This window comes from Urocampus carinirostris, chromosome 9 (assembly GCF_059441175.1).
Source record: "Urocampus carinirostris isolate Australia breed hairy pipefish chromosome 9, RoL_Ucar_1.0, whole genome shotgun sequence".
Classification (NCBI taxonomy): Eukaryota; Metazoa; Chordata; class Actinopteri; order Syngnathiformes; family Syngnathidae; genus Urocampus; species Urocampus carinirostris.
This window is the reverse complement of record NC_142357.1, coordinates 41,256,715-41,275,023: the sequence shown is the minus strand read 5'-3', so window position 1 is coordinate 41,275,023 and position 18,309 is coordinate 41,256,715. Positions and strand designations below refer to the sequence as shown.

The following is an 18,309-nucleotide window of genomic DNA, read 5'->3' as shown; positions in this document are numbered from 1 at the left end:
CGCACAAGGACATCAGGCATTGTTTTGATAAGCGCTCTGCTGATATGAGTTTTTTTAGACATCGCGACGCCCTTCGGCGAGGAGGTGGTGAAGCTGGTATCTGGCCCGCCCGTGGGAGGAGTCAGCACGCCCATGGGAGGAGTCAGCACCCCCATGGGAGGAGCCGACACCCCAGCGTGTGGCAAGGCGTGGGCAGAAGAACTTCAGGAGATCGATCGCGAGGGACAATCGAGAGAGAGGCTCGACGAAGAGCGACACTAATTCGGTTAATTCGATGGGATTCACTTAGTTTATTATTTAAGAAATTAAATTTGCCCCCGTGTGGAAATGCCAGTCTATTTTCCCGAAAAGAAACGAGTATGCAGGTATCAGCCGAAAGAAAATTTATAAATTCCGGACAGCACCCTAAAACAATTTTTTTCGCCATTGCACTTTTCTCCGAAATACATACAATTTAGGCTTGTCTGTTAACTATCTATACAAATATTGTTATTTTCATGTTTTAAGTTTTCATGTTTCTTCTGGAGTGCCACATTTAATGTCATTGTAACCAGTACTAATGAATTATTTTCTGTCGCGCCCCCTCGGAAGAAAAAATCCTCTAGGAGCCGACACCCCAGCTTGTGAAAAGACGTGGGCAGAAGAACTTCAGGAGATCGATCGCGAGGGACAATCGAGAGAGAGGCGCGACGAAGAGCGACACTAATTCGGCTAATTTGATGGAATTCACTAAGTTAAATACTTTAAGAAAATAAATCTGCCCCCGTGTGAAAATGTCGACTATTCTTGTCCATCTTTTCCCAGAAGAAACGAGCATGCATTGTTAGGAGAATGAAGTTTGGAGTCAGATAACTAATTAGAACAATTTGGTAAACGCTACATTTTAATGTATTTATTTCCTAACAACAGTTTTAACAAAAAATTATTTTAAAAAAATCCTAAGTCGACCCACGTCACCGCCAACCGACTCCTCGCCGTTATCCTTTTTCATAATTGAAGACATGTTCGTGGACCCCGACAGACCTGTAGTGAAGGGTGACTCCGGTGGCAGATTCCTCCTGGCAGAAGAAGGTCGGGGGCTGCACCTTTGGGTAGCTGAAACGGAGATACTCGTGCAGGTTGTCAAGGCCGTTGACAAAGTCACGGACGTGGCGGCCCAACACCTATGAAAAGGAAGAGAAGAAGAAAAAGGGGAAACCCTTTAGTAAGCGTTTAAGTAGTGGATATATAGAATTTTTCTAAGGTTCCAGCTGGGTTTTGTATGTTTCTCTTTGGAGAGATAACAGTGGTTGCACACTTTTCAATGTTTGCAGTACTTTCTGAGGAACAATTCCAGATGACTAATTTGGGAGAGACCGTTGTTGGGCGTCGCCCCAAAATATATGCAGAGAGGAGATATGACAAAAAGGGAACGCTCTTTATTGTATTCGGGACACGTTATCACCTTCGCCTCTCTTGTTTTGGAGAGAACGTCGTTGGGCGTCGCCCCAAAATATACGCAGAGAGGAGATATGACAAAAAGGGATTATTTATTATCCATAATAAATAATAAAAAACAAGCTGCAGGTTGAAATATGTCAACTTGATGTTGCCAAATCCAGGTGCCTCTCACAAAGATACTGTACTTGTATTTATTTCTCTCTCTCTCTCTCTCCTTTCTCCCACTCTCTGTGTCTTTCACTCTCTCTGCCTCTCTTTTTCTCTTCCTTTGTTGCTTTTTGTCTCTTTCTCTCTGTGTTTTTTAACCTCTTTTGCCCTAACTTCCTTTTTTCCTTTTCTCTCTTTCTTTCTTCCTACCCTTCGCAGTTTCCTTTCTCTTTTCTCTCCTTCTGTCTTTCTTTTTCTCTTGGGATTTCTTTCTTCCTCTCCCTTTCTTTTCCCCCTCTCTCACGACTTTTTATCTTTTGTTTCTCACGCTCTCCCTCTCTCTCTTTCTTTCTTTCTTTCTTTCTTTCTTTCTTTCTTTCTTTCTTTTCCACCCCTTTTCTCCCACTCTGTCTTTGTCTCTTTCACTCTCTGTGTCTCTCTTTTTCTCTTCCTTTGTTGCTCTTTGTCTCTTTCTCTCTTTGTGTCTTTTAACCTCTTTTGCTCTAACTTCCTTTTTTCCTTTTCTCTCTCTCTCTTCCTACCCTCTGCACTTTCTTTTCTCTTTTCTCTCCTTCTGTCTTTTTTATTTCTCTTTGGATTTCTTTTTTCCTCTCCCTTTCTTTTCCCCCTCTCTCAGGACTTTTTATCTTTTGTTTCTCTCTCCTCTTTCTCTTATTTCTTTATCTCTTTTTCTCTTTCATCTACTCGTCCGGCCCCCCGACAGAACGTTTGTTCTACGGTGGCCCAAAATCGACCGTAAGTAGAAGATATTATGGATTTTTCTCCGGTTCCCGCCGTGTTTCGGACGTTCCCGAGACGAAACGGGAAGGAGCGAGGGTCACCTTGAGGATCCTGTCGTAACCGTATTTTCCCACGAATCCCAGGAAGTAAACGCCCCAGGAGTTCATCAACTCATTGTAGGGCGTTCCCGTCACCCCGCTGGCCGCCTTTGCGATGCGAGGGATGACGCTCTCGCTGTAAACCTGCCGAAACAGAAATACATCGATGAGTTTTCATTTCTTGTCTTCTTTTTATTGCGCGTTCTTTCCGTGCATGCGTAGATACTTCGGAAGGATAGGATGGTTAGCTGGTACGGATGTTTCGATGAAGTAAGAAAGGATAATAAATAAGAAAAATCATCCCAAAATCGTAAAAAAAGAACCAAGAATTAGTCATAAATATGAATGCATGAATCATATATAAGACAATTGTTCACAAAATAATAATAAAGAATGAAAAATGAATCATAAATATGAATACATGAATTATAAGAAAAATAATCACAAAATAATAATAAATAATCCAGAATGAATCATGAATGAGAATACAAAAATAATAAATAAGATAAATCATGAAAAAAAATGATTAAGAATGCAAAATTGATCATAGATATGAATACATAAATGATCAATAAGAAAAATAATAAAAAAATAATAAAAAAAGAACCAAGAATTATTCATCAATATGAATACATAAATTATGAGACAAATAATCACAAAATAATAATAAAGAATCCAGAAAGAGTCATGAATGAAAATACAAAAATAATAAATAAGAGAAATCATTACAATATAATAATAAAAAATTCACAATTAATTATAAATATGAATACATAAATGATCAATAACAAAAATAATCAAAAAAATAATAAAAAAGAACCAATAATTATTCATAAATATGAATGTATAAATTATAAGAAAAGAAAATCACAAAATAATAATAAAGAATCCAGAATGAATCACAAATGAGAATACAAAAATAATCAATGAGATAAATGATGACAAAATAATGATAAAGAATGTAAAATTGATCATAGATATGAATACATAAATAATAAATAAGAAAAATAATCACAAATCAATCAAAATAATAGATAAAATAAATAGTTACAACATAATAATAAAGAATCCAAAATGAATCATGAATGAGAATACAAAAATAATAAATAAAAATAAATAAAAAAGGAATAATCACGAAATAGTAATAAAGAATCCAGAATGAATCATAAATATGATACATAAATCATAAATAAGAAAATTAATTACAAAATAATAATAAAGAATCCAAAAAGAATAATGAATGAGAATAAAAAAATTATAAATAAGAGAAATAATTACAAAATGATGATTAAGAATGCAAAATCAATCACAAATATGAATAGATAAATAAAAAAATAAAAGAATAATCACAAAATAATAACAAAAAATCCAGAATGAATCATAAATATGATTACATAAATAATAGAAAAAATAAATCATTACAAAATAATAATAAAGAATCCAGAACGAATTATAAATATGAATACATAAATAAAAAAATAAAAGAATAATCACATAATAATAATAATAAAGAATCCAGAATGAATCAAAAATACGAATACATAAGTAATAAATACATAAATTAATTATAAAATAGCAATAAAGAATCCAAAAAGAAGAATAGAAAAATAATAAACAAGAAAAATAATTACAAAATTATGATTAAGAATGCAAAATTAATCAGAATTATGAATACATGAATAATAAATAAGAAAAATAATCACAAAATATTAATAAAGAATCCAGAATGAATCATGGATATGAATACATAAATAATAAATAAGAGAGATAATTACAAAATTATGATTAAGAATGCAAAAAGAACCATAAATATGAAAACATAAATAGAAAAATAAAAGAATAATCACAAAATAATAATAAAGGATCCAGAATCAATCATGAATAAGAATAAAAAAATAATAAATAAGAAAAATAATTACAAAAAAATGATAAAGAATCCAAAATTAATCATGGATATGAATACATAAATAATAAATAAGAGAGATAATTACAAAATTATGATTAAGAATGCAAAAAGAACCATAAATATGAAAACATAAATAGAAAAATAAAAGAATAATCACAAAATAATAATAAAGGATCCAGAATCAATCATGAATAAGAATATAAAAAATAAATAAGAGAAATAATATCAAAAAATGATAAAGAATCCAAAATTAATCATAAATATGAATACATAAATGATAAATAAGAGAAATAATTGCAATATTTTGATTAAGAAAGCAAAAAGAACCATAAATATGAAAACATAAATAGAAAAATAAAAGAATAATCACAAAATAATAATAAAGAATCCAGAATGAATCATAAATACGAATACATAAATAATAAATAAGAAAATTAATTACGAAATGATAATAAAGAATCCAAAAAGAAGAATGAAATAATAATAAATAAGAGAAATAATCACAAAATTATGATTAAGAATACAAAAAGAAGAATAAAAAATAATAAATAACAAAATTAATTAAAAAATAATCATAAAGAATCCAAAAAGAAGAATAAAAAAATAATAAATAAGGAAAATAATTACAAAATTATGATTAAGAATACAAAATGAATCACAAATACGAATACATAAATAATAAATAAGAAAATTAATTACGAAATGATAATAAAGAATCCAAAAAGAAGAATGAAATAATAATAAATAAGAGAAATAATCACAAAATTATGATTAAGAATCCAAAAAGAAGAATAAAAAAAAGAATAAATAAGGAAAATAATTACAAAATGATGATTAAGAATGCAAAATAGATCATAAATACGAATACATATATAATAAATAAGAAAATGAATTACCAAATAATAATAAAGAATCCAAAAAGAAGAATAAAATAATAATAAATAAGAGAAATAATCACAAATTATGATTAAGAATCCAAAAAGAAGAATAAAAAATAATAAATAAGAAAATTAATTACAAAATAATAATAAAGAATCCAAAAAGAAGAATAAAAAAATAATAAATAAGGAAAATAATTACAAAATGATGATTAAGAATGCAAAATAGATCATAAATACGAATACATAAATAATAAATAAAAAAATTAATTACGAAATAATAATAAAGAATCCAAAAAGAAGAATAAAATAATAATAAATAAGAGAAATAATCACAAAATTATGATTAAAAATCCAAAAAGAAGAATAAAAAAATAATAAATAAGAAAAATAATCACAAAATAATGATTAAGAATGCAAAACCAAGCAAGGGGAAAGGGGCAGGACGTCGAGCACCACCTAGTGTCTCCTCGCGCACGCCGCGGTCCCGGGCCCTACCTGATGCGTGACGAAGGAGTGCAGGCGAACGTCGGCCCTCTCCCTGACCAGCTTCCAGACGTCGTCCCCGTAGGACTCCTTGATGAAGTCGTGAAGACTCTCGCACAGCAGACCGTACATTCTGAAACCCGAGACTCAAAACCCCCAAGTCACCTGCAAACAAGTCCAGGTTTAGAGTCAGGACCGACCCGGGTTTTTGCACCATTAACGCCGCTACCTGCGGAGTCCTTGATCACGTTTCATCTGAGGGACATCGGCCCCGACGGTTTTAAAGGGGCCCCCCCGAGCACTTTGAGCACTTTGCTCATTGTTCCGGTGTCAGCTGTCGGTACCTGGTGGCTGGGACGGCTCTTCGTGTCACCGACACACCGCGGGACCCGTCGCTCAAAAGCAGATGACACTGGTAGGAGGAAGTCGACCATGACGGGGCCCTGCTGTTATTTATGTACTTTTTTGTCCTGTTTATTATTCTCTCCAGTTCTCGTTCCCATCCTGTTTCAATTTCTATCCTGTCTGTCTTGTCTTGTCCGTGAACATTCACGAATTTGAGCTCCATTCGCCTGTGGAGTGTCCTTTTGTTCCTTCCCTTAAAAAGGGGAGTTGTTGAAGTTTTGGGCAGATGAAAATCAGGCCCAGAACTGACTACATCTCCTCATGAGCTAAATTAACGTTTTTGTGGTTTATTGGAGTTGGGCTTGACAGAAGGGGCGGCAGTAGCTCAGGAGGTAGAGCGCTCGTCTTGGGATCAAGGGACCCCAGTTCGAATCCCGGCTCGTCCGTGTTACATGTCGAAGTGTCCTTGGGTAAGACACTGAACCCCTAATACCCCCAATAAGCAGGTTAGCGCCTTACATGGCTGCAAGGCCGCTATTGGGAAATGTGGAGCACATTGTAAAGCGCTTTGGGAAGTCATTTCACAGAAGGAGAACACATTCGTTTAAAACAAGAAATTCCAGGCTTGTTTCTAACGAGTTTAAATGTCAGAGTATTATGAATAAAAACACTCGTTTGGTCTGGATTCGCTCGCGAAATAACAACATTCCCCTGGCTTTTCTGTTTTTCAAGTACCGTCGAAGGAAGTAAATCCAGCGTCGATGGTTGACTTTGACGACTAAAATTAAGTGTCTGTCTTGCTGCTAGCACCTACTTTGTGCTATTTTTGCGCTCTTCCTATCTATGACCTTCAATCTTTTTGCTGCTATGAGGGCAGCACGGCGGCTCAGTGGTTAGCGCGTGTGCGGCACAGTTCTGAGGTCATGGGATCGAACCTTCCTTTGTGGAGTTTGCACGTTCTCCCCGTGCATGCATGGATTTACTCCAGTTTTCTCGCACATTCCAAAGGCAGGTTTATTGCCCGGTCGAAATTGTCCCTAGGTGTGAATTACCGCCAAAGGAAGAAAATCCAGCGTCGATGGTTGACTTTGACGACTAAAATTAAGTGGCTGTCTTGCTGCTAGCAACTACTTTGTGCTATTTTTTCACTGTTTCCTTTTTGCCATATCTCCTCTCTGCGTATATTTTGGGGCGACGCCCAATTACGTTCTCTCCAAAATTAGTCATCTGGACCATTGATGACCTTCAATCTTTTTGCGTACATGGGCTGCTATGAGGGCAGCACGGCGGGGCAGTGGTTAGCGCGTGTGCAGCACAGTTCTCAGGTGATGGGATCGAACCTTCCTTTGTGGAGTTTGCACGTTCTCCACAAAGGTGCTATTTTTTCACTGTTCCTATCAATGACTTTCAATCTTTTTGTGTCAGTGGGCTGCTATGAGGGCAGCAGTTCTTCACAGTTTTTTAAGATCGGCCCCTTGACCCAAAATTTCGGACCCGATGCATCCCCCATATAGTTTCCCATTCTTGGATTAGAACATGGAATGAGTTCTAGTAAGTATGCAAATGATCAAGTAATAAGGGGCCCAAAATCGAATTTTGCTCAGGGCCCTGTGAAAGCTCAAGTCGGTCCTCACTAAAAAAGGCGTGTTGGCGTCATTTTCTCACACTTTTTTTTCTTTTCTGCATTAAATGCCAGTTTATAGATTTTAAACATGATACTGGCAACAATTTCAAGCACCTCACCCAAAATTCACGCATTTCCCCGACCTTGAACACACATCATTCAAATTCACGGCTTTTCGAGGGTTTCAAGCGCCCGTCCGAACCCCGATTGATGTCCCTCGACAAACTGAAATAGACACCTCGGGAGTTAAAGGGCAGGAATCCTTCTTCTTTAACGGCCGGTCCGCTGATGGATTTCTTTTTTTTTTCTTTTTTTTGGTGGCTTGAGGAACCCGATCGATATCTAATCTCAACAGAGATAAAAAGAAAAATATGCTTTCCTCCCAGACGTCCGCTGTCCTCCGTGAATCGATAGGCGCAGTCCGTAAAATCCTCTTTAAAGAACTAGCCGAGTGCACAAAGTGGGAAGGATGTTTGGGGATCCCAATAATGCGGCTTACCATAAATACACATTTATAAAATCCCCAAAACACAGGGATCCTAGATCCATTATCCCTTGTTATGAATATGATTTAGATTTAAGTTTAATATGTAGTTGTCCCGGTTGCCGTGGCGCCCAATTGGCCCCGCCCGCGTGGCACCGGCTGCAGCTTGTTGACAGATCGGCTTCCCTACTATTTAAACCCTGTCCTGTCAATCTCCTTTTGTCGGTCTGTCTGCGAATCTCCGTGTGTTTAAGGCAAGCCTTTTTCGACCCTGACAGCCGCCTGTACTGCTTTGCTCCCGTTTGTCTTTGGCTACAACCCGTTTTGATCCCGATCACGGCTGCTCTCTCGTCTTGGCTTACAACTTGCTTCCGACCACATTTTTGCTCTCCTGTCCCGGCAATCAACCAGTTCTTCCGTCCCTGACACCGCCATTGCTCGCGACAGAAGATCCACTTAGGTGTTCGGATCACAATTCGAGTACGAGAGCGACTTGCTTCCTGCAGCTAGCGAACACCGGATCAGCTTTGCCGCGGGTTCTGATTGGCTCCCGATCAGTATTTGTACCCAGTCCTGTCCGTCCCCTTTTGTCAGTCCGTCTGCGAACGTCAGTAAACATTAGGCAAGCCTCTTTCGACCCTGACTCCCACCTCTCCCGTTTTTGCTCCCGTCTGTTCCCCGGCTTCAACCCGTTTTTTGATCCTGACCACATCTGCTCTCCTGTCACGGTTTTCGACCTGTTTTTGTCCCGGACTACGTCTTCTCTCCTATGCTGGCTTACGACTCGCTTCCGACCCCGACCACGATTTTGCTCTCCTGTCCCGGCTACCGACTCGAGCGATTTTCTTCCCGCCTCCGGTGAACACATTTCATTTTCTTGGAAATTGTGTAACTTTGGAGAATCGAAAGAGGACGAAAACATTCTGAAAAAACATTTTCAATTCCCGGAAAGCATACACATAGAGGAAAAAACAAGTGCGTCATCGCGAGGGGACGTAACACGAGATGTTGTCTGAGGGTATAAAAAAGCTGATTGTCTCTTAGACGAATGAGAACTCTGTTTCGGACTCTGACGAACGAAACAAACGGCTTCTCCCTCTCCCGCCAGAACTTTTGTGCATATTTTGGGGCATATTTCTCGGGCAGCTCCGAAGGTTCGTTGATGGACCGACAAAGGAAAAATGAGAGCACTGAGCTTTAAGTAGACGAAAAAGGCAATCTGTCAATGAGCCGCAGCTGGCGCCACATCGGCGGGGCCAATTGGGCGCCGTGACAACCCTGACACACATGGGCGGGGCCAATTGAGCACCACGGCAACCGCGACACGGAACGTCTACGTCCATAAGACCGCGAAGGAAACATATTTCCTCGGAAACACGATCCGAACTTTTCAACTCTTGAGAAACGCTTCCGTCCGTTTTCCGTCCCGCTTATCCTATTTGGCGAAACGAAGAACCGAGGCCTAGAACTGACCAGCTTCCCGCTCGGGCGCGTGCTCGTCATATTGAGAAGCCTTAAACAAATTCCTTTCGATTTCACACCCGCTCGAAAATAAACTCCTGGCCGACTTCATAAAAAGGGACGATGCGAAAAAAATATTCGAATGAAATATGACGAGCAAATGAAATTGTATGAATCGCGTTGTATAACAATACCAGGACTACTTTTTTTCTACTTATTAATGCAAAAGGACTCCCGCTCTTATCTTGTACTACTCGCTATGTCGTTACTATGTTATTAACAGGTTAATTATTACAAGAGGAAAGAAAAAAGGGAGAGAAAAAGGCGGTAAGAACGAAAGCCGGAGAAAGAATAAGAGATAGAAAGAGAGAGGGGGGAGAGAGAAAGAGAGAGAAAGAAAAAGACAGAGTAAAAGAAAGAGAGAAGGAGAAAGAGAGAGAGAGAGAGAGAGAGAGACAGACAGAAAAGGAAGAGAGAGAAACAAAAGGCAGAAAAAGAGAAAGACAAAGAAAGAGAGGATGAGAAAGAAAAGGAGAATGAAAGAAAGCAAGAAAGCAAAAAAGAAAGAAAGAAAGCAAAAAAGATAGAAAGAGAGAGGGGGGAAAAGAAAAAGAGAGAAAGAGAGAGAACAAAAAAGACAGAGTAAAAGAAAGAGAGAAGGAGAACGAAAGAGAGAGAGAGAGAGAAGGAAGAGAGAGAAAAAAAGGCAGAAAAAGAGAAAGACAAAGAAAGAGAGGATGAGAAAGAAAAGGAGAAAAAAAGAAAGCAAGAAAGCAAAAACGAAAGAAAGAAAGCAAAAGAGATAGAAAGAGAGATGGGGGAGAAAGAAAAGGAGAGAAAGAGAGAGAAAGAAAAAAACAGAGTAAAAGAAAGAGAGAAGGAGAAAGAGAAAGAGAGAGAGAGAGAGAAGGAAGAGAGAGAAACAAAAGGCAGAAAAAGAGAAAGACAAAGAAAGAGAGGATGAGAAAGAAAAGGAGAAAAAAAGAAAGCAAGAAAGCAAAAACGAAAGAAAGAAAGCAAAAGAGATAGAAAGAGAGATGGGGAGGAAAGAAAAGGAGAGAAAGAGAGAGAAAGAAAAAGACAGAGTAAAAGAAAGAGAGAAGGAGAAAGAGAGAGAGAGAGAAGGAAGAGAGAGAAAAAAAGGCAGAGAAAGAGAGAGACAAAGAAAGAGAGGATGAGAAAGAAAAGGAGAATAAAAGAAAGCAAGAAAGCAAAAACGAAAGAAAGAAAGCAAAAGAGGTAGAAAGAGAGATGGGGGGGGAAGAAAAGGAGAGAAAGAGAGAGAAAGAAAAAGACAGAGTAAAAGAAAGAGAGAAGGAGAAAGAGAAAGAGAGAGAGAGAGAAGGAAGAGAGAGAAACAAAAGGCAGAAAAAGAGAAAGACAAAGAAAGAGAGGATGAGAAAGAAAAGGAGAATGAAAGAAAGCAAGAATGCGAAAAAGAAAGAAAGAAAGAAAGCAAAGATAGAAAGCAAGAGAGCATGTCAGAACCAGAACAGGATCAGGACCCAATCGCGTGAAGTTGTCACAGAGGCCTTTTATTTCACGGAAAATGGGGAGTCATGCACTTTAGAAAGCCGGTCCGGCGCGGAAGGACAGGAAACCAAAGACCGACGAGAAAGATAACGAAAATAAACAGGAGAAACCGGATGGGAACAAAAACTGGAGAAACTAACAAACAGGACAAAAACAGACGGAAACAAAACTGGAACCCGAAATTAAACAGGACAAAAATAAACAGGAACAATAATGGACTGAAGATATCAACAGGAAAAACAGGATTGGGACAGAACCCACGTCTTGTGGGGGAGTAGTTCGTTTGACGGGCCGACCACCAAAGCAAGAGAGCGCTGAGCTTTATTGGGCACCAGGGCAACCGTGACACACACGGGCGGGGCCAATTGGGCGCCATGGCAACCATGACAGAGCAAGCAAGAGAGAAAGAGAGGAAGTGAGGTAGGGAGTTTTTGGTTGTTCACAGTTTGTTCTGTGGGTTTTCATTAAACTACAAATATAGACCCTTTTTTTTTATCACCCTTTGTGAGCTTGTGGAGCGTCCTATTGTTCCTTCCCCCAACAATTCTGTGAATTAAAAGGGGTTGTTGTTGAAGTTTTGGGCAAATGAAAATCAGGCCTAGAACTGACTACATCTCCTCATGAGCTAAATTAACGTTTTTGTGGTTTACTCAGATATGTAAAGTGATAGACCTAAAACTATTCATTTGATCCTATTTTCTGGGCTGTAAAGCGCACTGGATTGTAAGCGGCACCTGTAACTTTCTAGGAAATTTTGGGTTATCAGGGGCGCCTTATACATTGGAAAATAGGTCAGAATGAGAATCTTGATAGCCTCCCCACACTCCTCATCACTCCATTTATCCATCTTGGCTCATGTTAAAATAACCCGGTGAGCTAAGAGCCAGATTATAATTATAATTGTGTATTTCCAATTTCATAGGATTTAGGTAAATGTAGAAAGTATTACCGTAACTGCTTTTTTATCACCCTTTGTGAGCTTGTGGAGTGTCCTTTTGTTCCTTCCAACAATTCTGTGAATTAAAAGGGTTGACGTTTTGGGCAAATGAAAATCAGGCCTAGAACTGACTACATCTCCTCATGAGCTAAATCAACGTCTCTGTGTTTTACTCAGATATGTAGTGACAGACCTCCAAAAAATCTGAATCTGTTTTCATGCTGACTGTTTCCAGAATGAGAATCTTGATAGCCTCCCCGGACCCCTCATCACTCCATTCATCCATCTTGGCTGGTGTTAAAATAACCCGGTGAGCTAAGAGCCAGAAGCGTTCCTTCGTGCCTTCTTTACGGGATCTTCCTTCTCTGTTTGGGGAGCGTCACGTTGCTGCCGGGAGGCCTCCGACAAAAAGCCGGCAGCCTTTCATTTCGGTGGTGACACCCCGCGAGGAGAGGCGGACCACCAGGCGCTCCGGTAAGGCTTCCATTTCTCACGGTCTCATCCAGGGGGGCCCCGATCTTCTCCCGGCTGAGAACCACTTTTTTGCTACTTCTTGGCACAAAAAGCACCCTTTCTAGAAAAGGGACTAGAAAAGGATAGAATAGACCTTTATTGTCGTTGTTACAAAATGGGTTGAACGAAATTGGACGTGGCACTCCAGGTTCACATTTAACAGTTAGGTTAAAAGCATGTAGGATGTTACACTTACTATTTCCGTGTGTCTGTGTATTCCTTAAGCACTCAGGTGGTAAGGGGCAGCATTTGCTATGGTGTGTCTTGGGCAAGTACAGCCTGGTGGCGCCCATGCCTCCCCAGGCCAACATATGTTTCCACCCGGTCAGGTTAACTATTGTATGTAGAAGGTAGAGAGAAAGACTGACAGAGAAGGACAGAGAGAGAAAGAAAAAGAGAGAATGAAAGAAAAAGATAAAGGAAAAGAGAGAGACAGAGAAAGAAAGAAAGAAAGAAAGAAAGAAAGAAAGAAAGAAAGAAAAAAAGTAAGAAAGAAAGAAAGAAAGAGAGAAAGAAAGAATGAAAGAATAAAAGAAAGAAAGAAAGAAAGAAAGAGAGAAAGAAAGAAAGAAAGAGAGAAAGAAAGAAAGAAAGAAAGAAAGAAAGAAAGAAAGAAAGAAAGAAAGAAAGAAAGAAAGAGAGGATGGTGTCATAATAGTCTGTAGTTTGCAATAGTCTTTGATCCGTGCAGCCCTTTGAGACTCTTTGTGATTAAGAGCATTGCAAATAAACATCACTTGACTTGACTTAAAGAAAGAAAGAAAGAAATAAAAAAGAAAGAAATAAAAAAGAAAGAAAGAACGAAAGAAAGAATGAAAGAAAGAACGAAAGAAAGAATGAAAGAAAGAACGAAAGAAAGAAAGAAAGAAAGAAAGAAAGAAAGAAAGAAAGAAAGAAAGAAAGAAAGAAAGAAAGAAAGAAAGAAAGAATGAATGAATGAATGAAAGAAAGAAAGTAAGAGAGAGATAGGGAAAGAAACAAAGAGGGAGAGAGAGAGGGAGAGAGAGAACGAGCAATACAGAATAAGAGATGGGGTAAGAAAGAAGAGAAAAAGAAAGAGTGGCAAAAAAGAGAGAGACAGATAGGAAGAAAAGTTAGAATGAGAGATAAAAGAAGAACAAAGAGAAGCGCAAGAGAAAAAACAAGCTGCAGGTTGAAATATGTCAACTTGATGTTGCCAAAGCCAAGTACCTCGAACAAAGGCACTGTACTTGTATTTATTTCTCTCTCTCTCTCTCTCTCTCTCTCTCTCTCTCTTTCTTCTCCATCCCTTTTATCCCACTCTGTCTCTGTCTCTTTCTCTCTCTCTGTGTCTTATAACCTCTTTTGTTGTAACTTCCTTTTTTCCTTCTCTCTCTTTTCTCTTTCTCTCTTCATACCCTGCTAGCTTTCTTTTCTCTTTTCTGTCTTTCCATTTCTCCTTGGATTTCTTTCTTCCTCTCCCTTTCTTTCCCCCACTCTCACGACTTCTCTTTTTATCTCTTTTGTTTCTCACTCTCTCTCTCTCTCTCTCTCTCTCTCTTTCTCTCTCTCTCTTTCTCTCTCTCTCTCTCTCTCTCTCTCCCTCCCTCTTTTCCACCCCTTTTCTCCCACTCTCTGTGTCTCTCTTTTTCTCGTTCTTTTGTTGCTCTTTGTCTCTTTCTTTCTCTGTCTTTTTAACTTTTTTTGCTCTAACTTCCTTGTTTCCTTTTCTCTCTTTTCTCTTTTTCTCTTTCTACCCTTGGCGCTTTCTTTTCTCTTTTCTCTCCTTCTGTCTTTCTATTTCTCTTTGGATTTCTTTCTTCCTTTCCCTTTCTTTTCCCCCTCTCTCACGACTTCTCTTTTTATCTCTTTTGTTTCTCACTCTCTCTCTCTCTCTTTCTCTCTCTCTCTTTCTCTCTCTCTCTCTCTCCCTCTTTTCCACCCCTTTTCTCCCACTCTCTGTCTCTTTCACTCTCTGTGTCTCTCTTTTTCTCGTTCTTTTGTTGCTCTTTGTCTCTTTCTCTCTCTGTCTTTTTAACTTCTTTTGTTCTAACTTCCTTTTTTATTTTCTCTCTTTTTCTCTTCCTCTCTTCCTACCCTTTGCGCTTTCTTTTCTCTTTTCTCTCCTTCCGTCTTTCTATTTCTCTTTGGATTTCTTTCTTCCTCTCCCTTTCTTTTCCCCCTCTCTCACAACTTTTTATCTTTTTTGTTTCTCACGCTCTCTCTCTCTCTCTTTCCCTCCCTCTTTCTCTTATTTCTTGATCTCTCTTTTCTTTCTCTTGAATCTTCTCCTTTCCTGTTTAGAAACGCGGCATAACGCACCAAATTTCCCCTCCCGGCGATTCACCCAAAATAAATATTCAAACAAACTCGTCGCTAAAAATAAAACCTGTGCCGTTTTTAGCATTTCCTGTACTCTAAACGTTCCCTGAACGCCTCGAGGCATTCATTGAATAAAATTCAAAAAATGTCCATGCGGGTGCGTGCGGTGTTTTAAATGAAACTACATAGAATGAAATGCTGTTTTATTGGAGGAATAGAAAAACTCAAATTCCTCCACTTCACATTCTTTGAAGAGTATACGGGAATTGGACTGATACCAGGTAGAAGTATCGAGGACAATATCTGTGTTTTGAGGTAACAATATCAATTGAGGTTGGAATATTAGAGCGGGATTGATCAATAGTCCATGTGGTAGACGACCCCCAAACTCTATATTCAAAACCTCAGTACTTTGTGAAGACTGTGAAGCATGGTGGTGCGAGTATCACGATCTGGGCTTTTTTCTCTTACTCTGGTGTTGGACTCATGTGAGACAACTCCCAAATTCAAACCTCAGTAAACATTGAAGACCGTGAAGCATGGTGTTGCAAGTATCATGGTCTGGGCATGTTTCTCCTACTCTGGTGTTGGGCCCGTTCATCGCATACCAGGGATAATGGATCAGTTTGTGTATGTCAAGCTACTTGTAAAGGTTACGTTCCCCTATCCCCTTGAGGGAGGAACATTTTGGGGACTAAAGAAAATCAAATTTGGGTCCAAGGGCCAGAGACCGAGTGTGAGACAACCCCCAAATTCAAACCTCAGTAAACATTGAAGACCGTGAAGCATAATGTTGCAAGTGTCATGGTCTGGGCATGTTTCTCCTACTCTGGTGTTGGGCCCGTTTATCGCATACCAGGGATAATGGATTTTGGAAACAAAACCTTTGAAACAAATCCTGTTTTTTGGCGAACACATGAGCCGCTTTAAAACAATCCGAAGAGCCGTTTAGGACCGGAAAGAGCCGGTTCCTTTTAGTGAGCCGAGCCGAAGAAGCCGGTTCTCGAAAAACTCTACTGACTTTACTCAACTTTGTTCTACTTCGACCTTGACTTCAAAATACCGCATTTAGAACACAGCGTCAGAGGAACCTGTGTATTTTGACCTTCATGCACTGTAACTTTGACTTAATTGGCTTCTTAATTAGCAATTTGGAGCCCTGATTTTTGTGAGCCGACTTGATTTTCTTAGAGGGAACATTAATGGTCAGTCCTCGAAGTTTTTAAATACTATCGCAAAACATAAGGCGTTAATTTGAAATGTTAAAGTTTTATGGGATTTAAAAACGTGCTTTCTGTCTTGTCAAGTGGTTCTCCGAAACCTCCGCCTGTTTCCAAACTTTTGTTTCCGAAGACGTAAACGTGTCTTGAACCTCTCGACCGGCGTCCTCTACTGTACCAGCGACCAGTTGGGGATCGGTATCACGCTACGGTATAAAATTTGATGGGTGGAAATGTCTTTGGAACCGTCAGACCTATAAAAAAAGGGAACCGATACGCGTGACATTTGATTCCCTCCATCTTTGTCCAGCATCCGACAGACAAGACCATGTTCACGCAACCGGGCCTGGACGACGTCACCAAGCAGAGAATGCTGCAGGCTCGTATGCTGTCCAAAGAAGCCAAAGGAGGTGAGTCACCAACATGACGCGCTTGCCGACGACCCGCACTGACACGTACTGCGCTCGTCGGTACAATCGCCGGGGGACGCGGCGGACCCGAAAACCGTAGAAGAACCCCGTCCTGATCTCCCAGCAGGAAGCGTCTCAGTTACTGTATTTGTTCTCCGGTGTGGTCTCCTAGCTAAGCTTGAAAAGAACATTTCCCCCCACCTCAGCAAAACGCGACTCCCGCTAGTGGTTTTCATGCCGAAGCTTCTCCGAACACTTTCACTTGGGAGCGCCTTTCATCTCCGGATTCCTATTTATATTCCCGGTTACCCTTGCGACTACGGACGACAACAAACATGAGAGCGAGACCCTCTGACATCATCCTGGGGCTATTTGAGTGTCTCTGCACGGCAACGATAGCATAGGAGGGAGGTTCTGTTCATGATGCTCGGAATTATTTGAAGGAAAGCGCTTTGATGTTTCGCTTATAGTGGCTTATAGTCGAAAATTCGATTGTGTTTTATAAGCATATTCTCTTCATTTCGCACGAAACTATGAAAAAAAATACGTCTACACTCGTCGGATCGTCTGCGATCCTATGCTGCCCGCTAGGCAAGCTTTTGTGACTCTCCGACTCTATCCTGTCAACCTATTTTCTGGACCCTTTTATCCGACTCTATCCTGCACCGTGTTCTGTCTGATTCCCATTGCCGACCTCTTTTCTGGACCCATTTATCCGACTCTAACCTGCCCCGTGTTCTGTCTGATTCCTGTTGCCGATCTCTTTTCTAGACCTGTTTATCTGACTCTATCCTGCTCCGTGTTCTGTCCGATTCCCGTTGCCGACCTCTTTTCTGGACCCGTTTGTCCGACTCGATCCTGCCCCGTGTTCTGTCCGATTCCTGTTGCAGATCTCTTTTCTAGACCTGTTTATGCGACTCAAACCTGCCCTGTGTTCTGTCTGATTCCCGTTGCCGACCTCTTTTCTGGACCCGTTTATCTGACTCTATCCTGCTCCGTGTTCTGTCTGATTCCCGTTGCCGACCTCTTTTCTAGACCCGTTTATGTTTTGCTCCTCCACGGGGCCTTAAAGATTGCCCTCCATGACATAGTTATTTTTCCTGACCTCTGATTGGCTGGTCAGTGTACAGTTAGTTAAAGCTGACTTTGATTAGCATGAAGTGTTCTGTAGCAATCCATACGGGTAAATTATTTTGGTACCTTGTCTTAATTTTTATTTGTGTCATGGTTTGGTGCCTGCAGTCCCTCTATTCTCCAAAAGATGGCAGCATTACCCAATTTTTTACCCCCCCTCATTTTTCCTTTCCCCGCGTGTTTTATTTTCACATGAATTCTTGAAATCGAGTTTCAGACCCCTGACTTACACTATATATGGATGGAAACAACAGTGGCATTCCCGATATATAGACGAATGAAAATAAAATGGAAATATTTCGTAACAATCAATCAATTCGATTCGTATATGGTTTCTACTTGGCGGAAATTCACTTATACAGGTGATTATGGGATCGATTGACTGTGAAAATTGAGGGAATACTGCCAAAAACTGTCAGGACCAGAACGGAAACAGGACCCAATTTAGTTACGCTCAGTCCGGTGTTCGCTAGGCGCAGGAAGCAAGTCGCTCATGTACTCGGTTTGTGATCCGAACACAGAAGTGGATCTTCCGTAGCGAGCCATGGCGGTGTCAAGGACGGAAAAACAGGTCGATAGCCGGGACAGGAGAGCAGAAACGTGGTCGGGATCAAAAACGGGTCGTAAGTCGGGAAGAGCAGACGTAGTCAGGATTAAAACAGGCAGACG

General features: G+C 39.7%; 2 protein-coding genes across 3 annotated transcripts in view; one reads left to right on the top strand and one right to left on the bottom strand.

Moving 5' to 3' along the window:
• Positions 1-6,041, bottom strand: part of LOC148360316 (soluble guanylate cyclase 88E-like) — a 30,089-nt gene extending 24,048 nt beyond the window's left edge. For both annotated transcript variants that reach the window (XM_088344297.1, XM_088344298.1), the window contains exons 1-4: positions 5,926-6,041; positions 5,709-5,861; positions 2,430-2,570; positions 1,024-1,163 (exon numbers count right to left, since the gene is read on the bottom strand). In XM_088344297.1, coding sequence (XP_088200423.1) covers positions 1,024-1,163; positions 2,430-2,570; positions 5,709-5,828 — 401 coding nt within the window. In that variant the 5' untranslated portion in view covers positions 5,829-5,861; positions 5,926-6,041. The remainder of the gene's footprint in view (positions 1-1,023; positions 1,164-2,429; positions 2,571-5,708; positions 5,862-5,925) is intronic.
• Positions 6,042-12,470: 6,429 nt separating this feature from the next.
• The window catches only part of LOC148360315 (myozenin-2-like), a 17,092-nt gene continuing 11,253 nt past the window's right edge, over positions 12,471-18,309 (top strand). The window contains exons 1-2 of the mRNA XM_088343895.1: positions 12,471-12,554; positions 16,407-16,506. Coding sequence (XP_088200021.1) covers positions 16,425-16,506 — 82 coding nt within the window. The 5' untranslated portion in view covers positions 12,471-12,554; positions 16,407-16,424. The remainder of the gene's footprint in view (positions 12,555-16,406; positions 16,507-18,309) is intronic.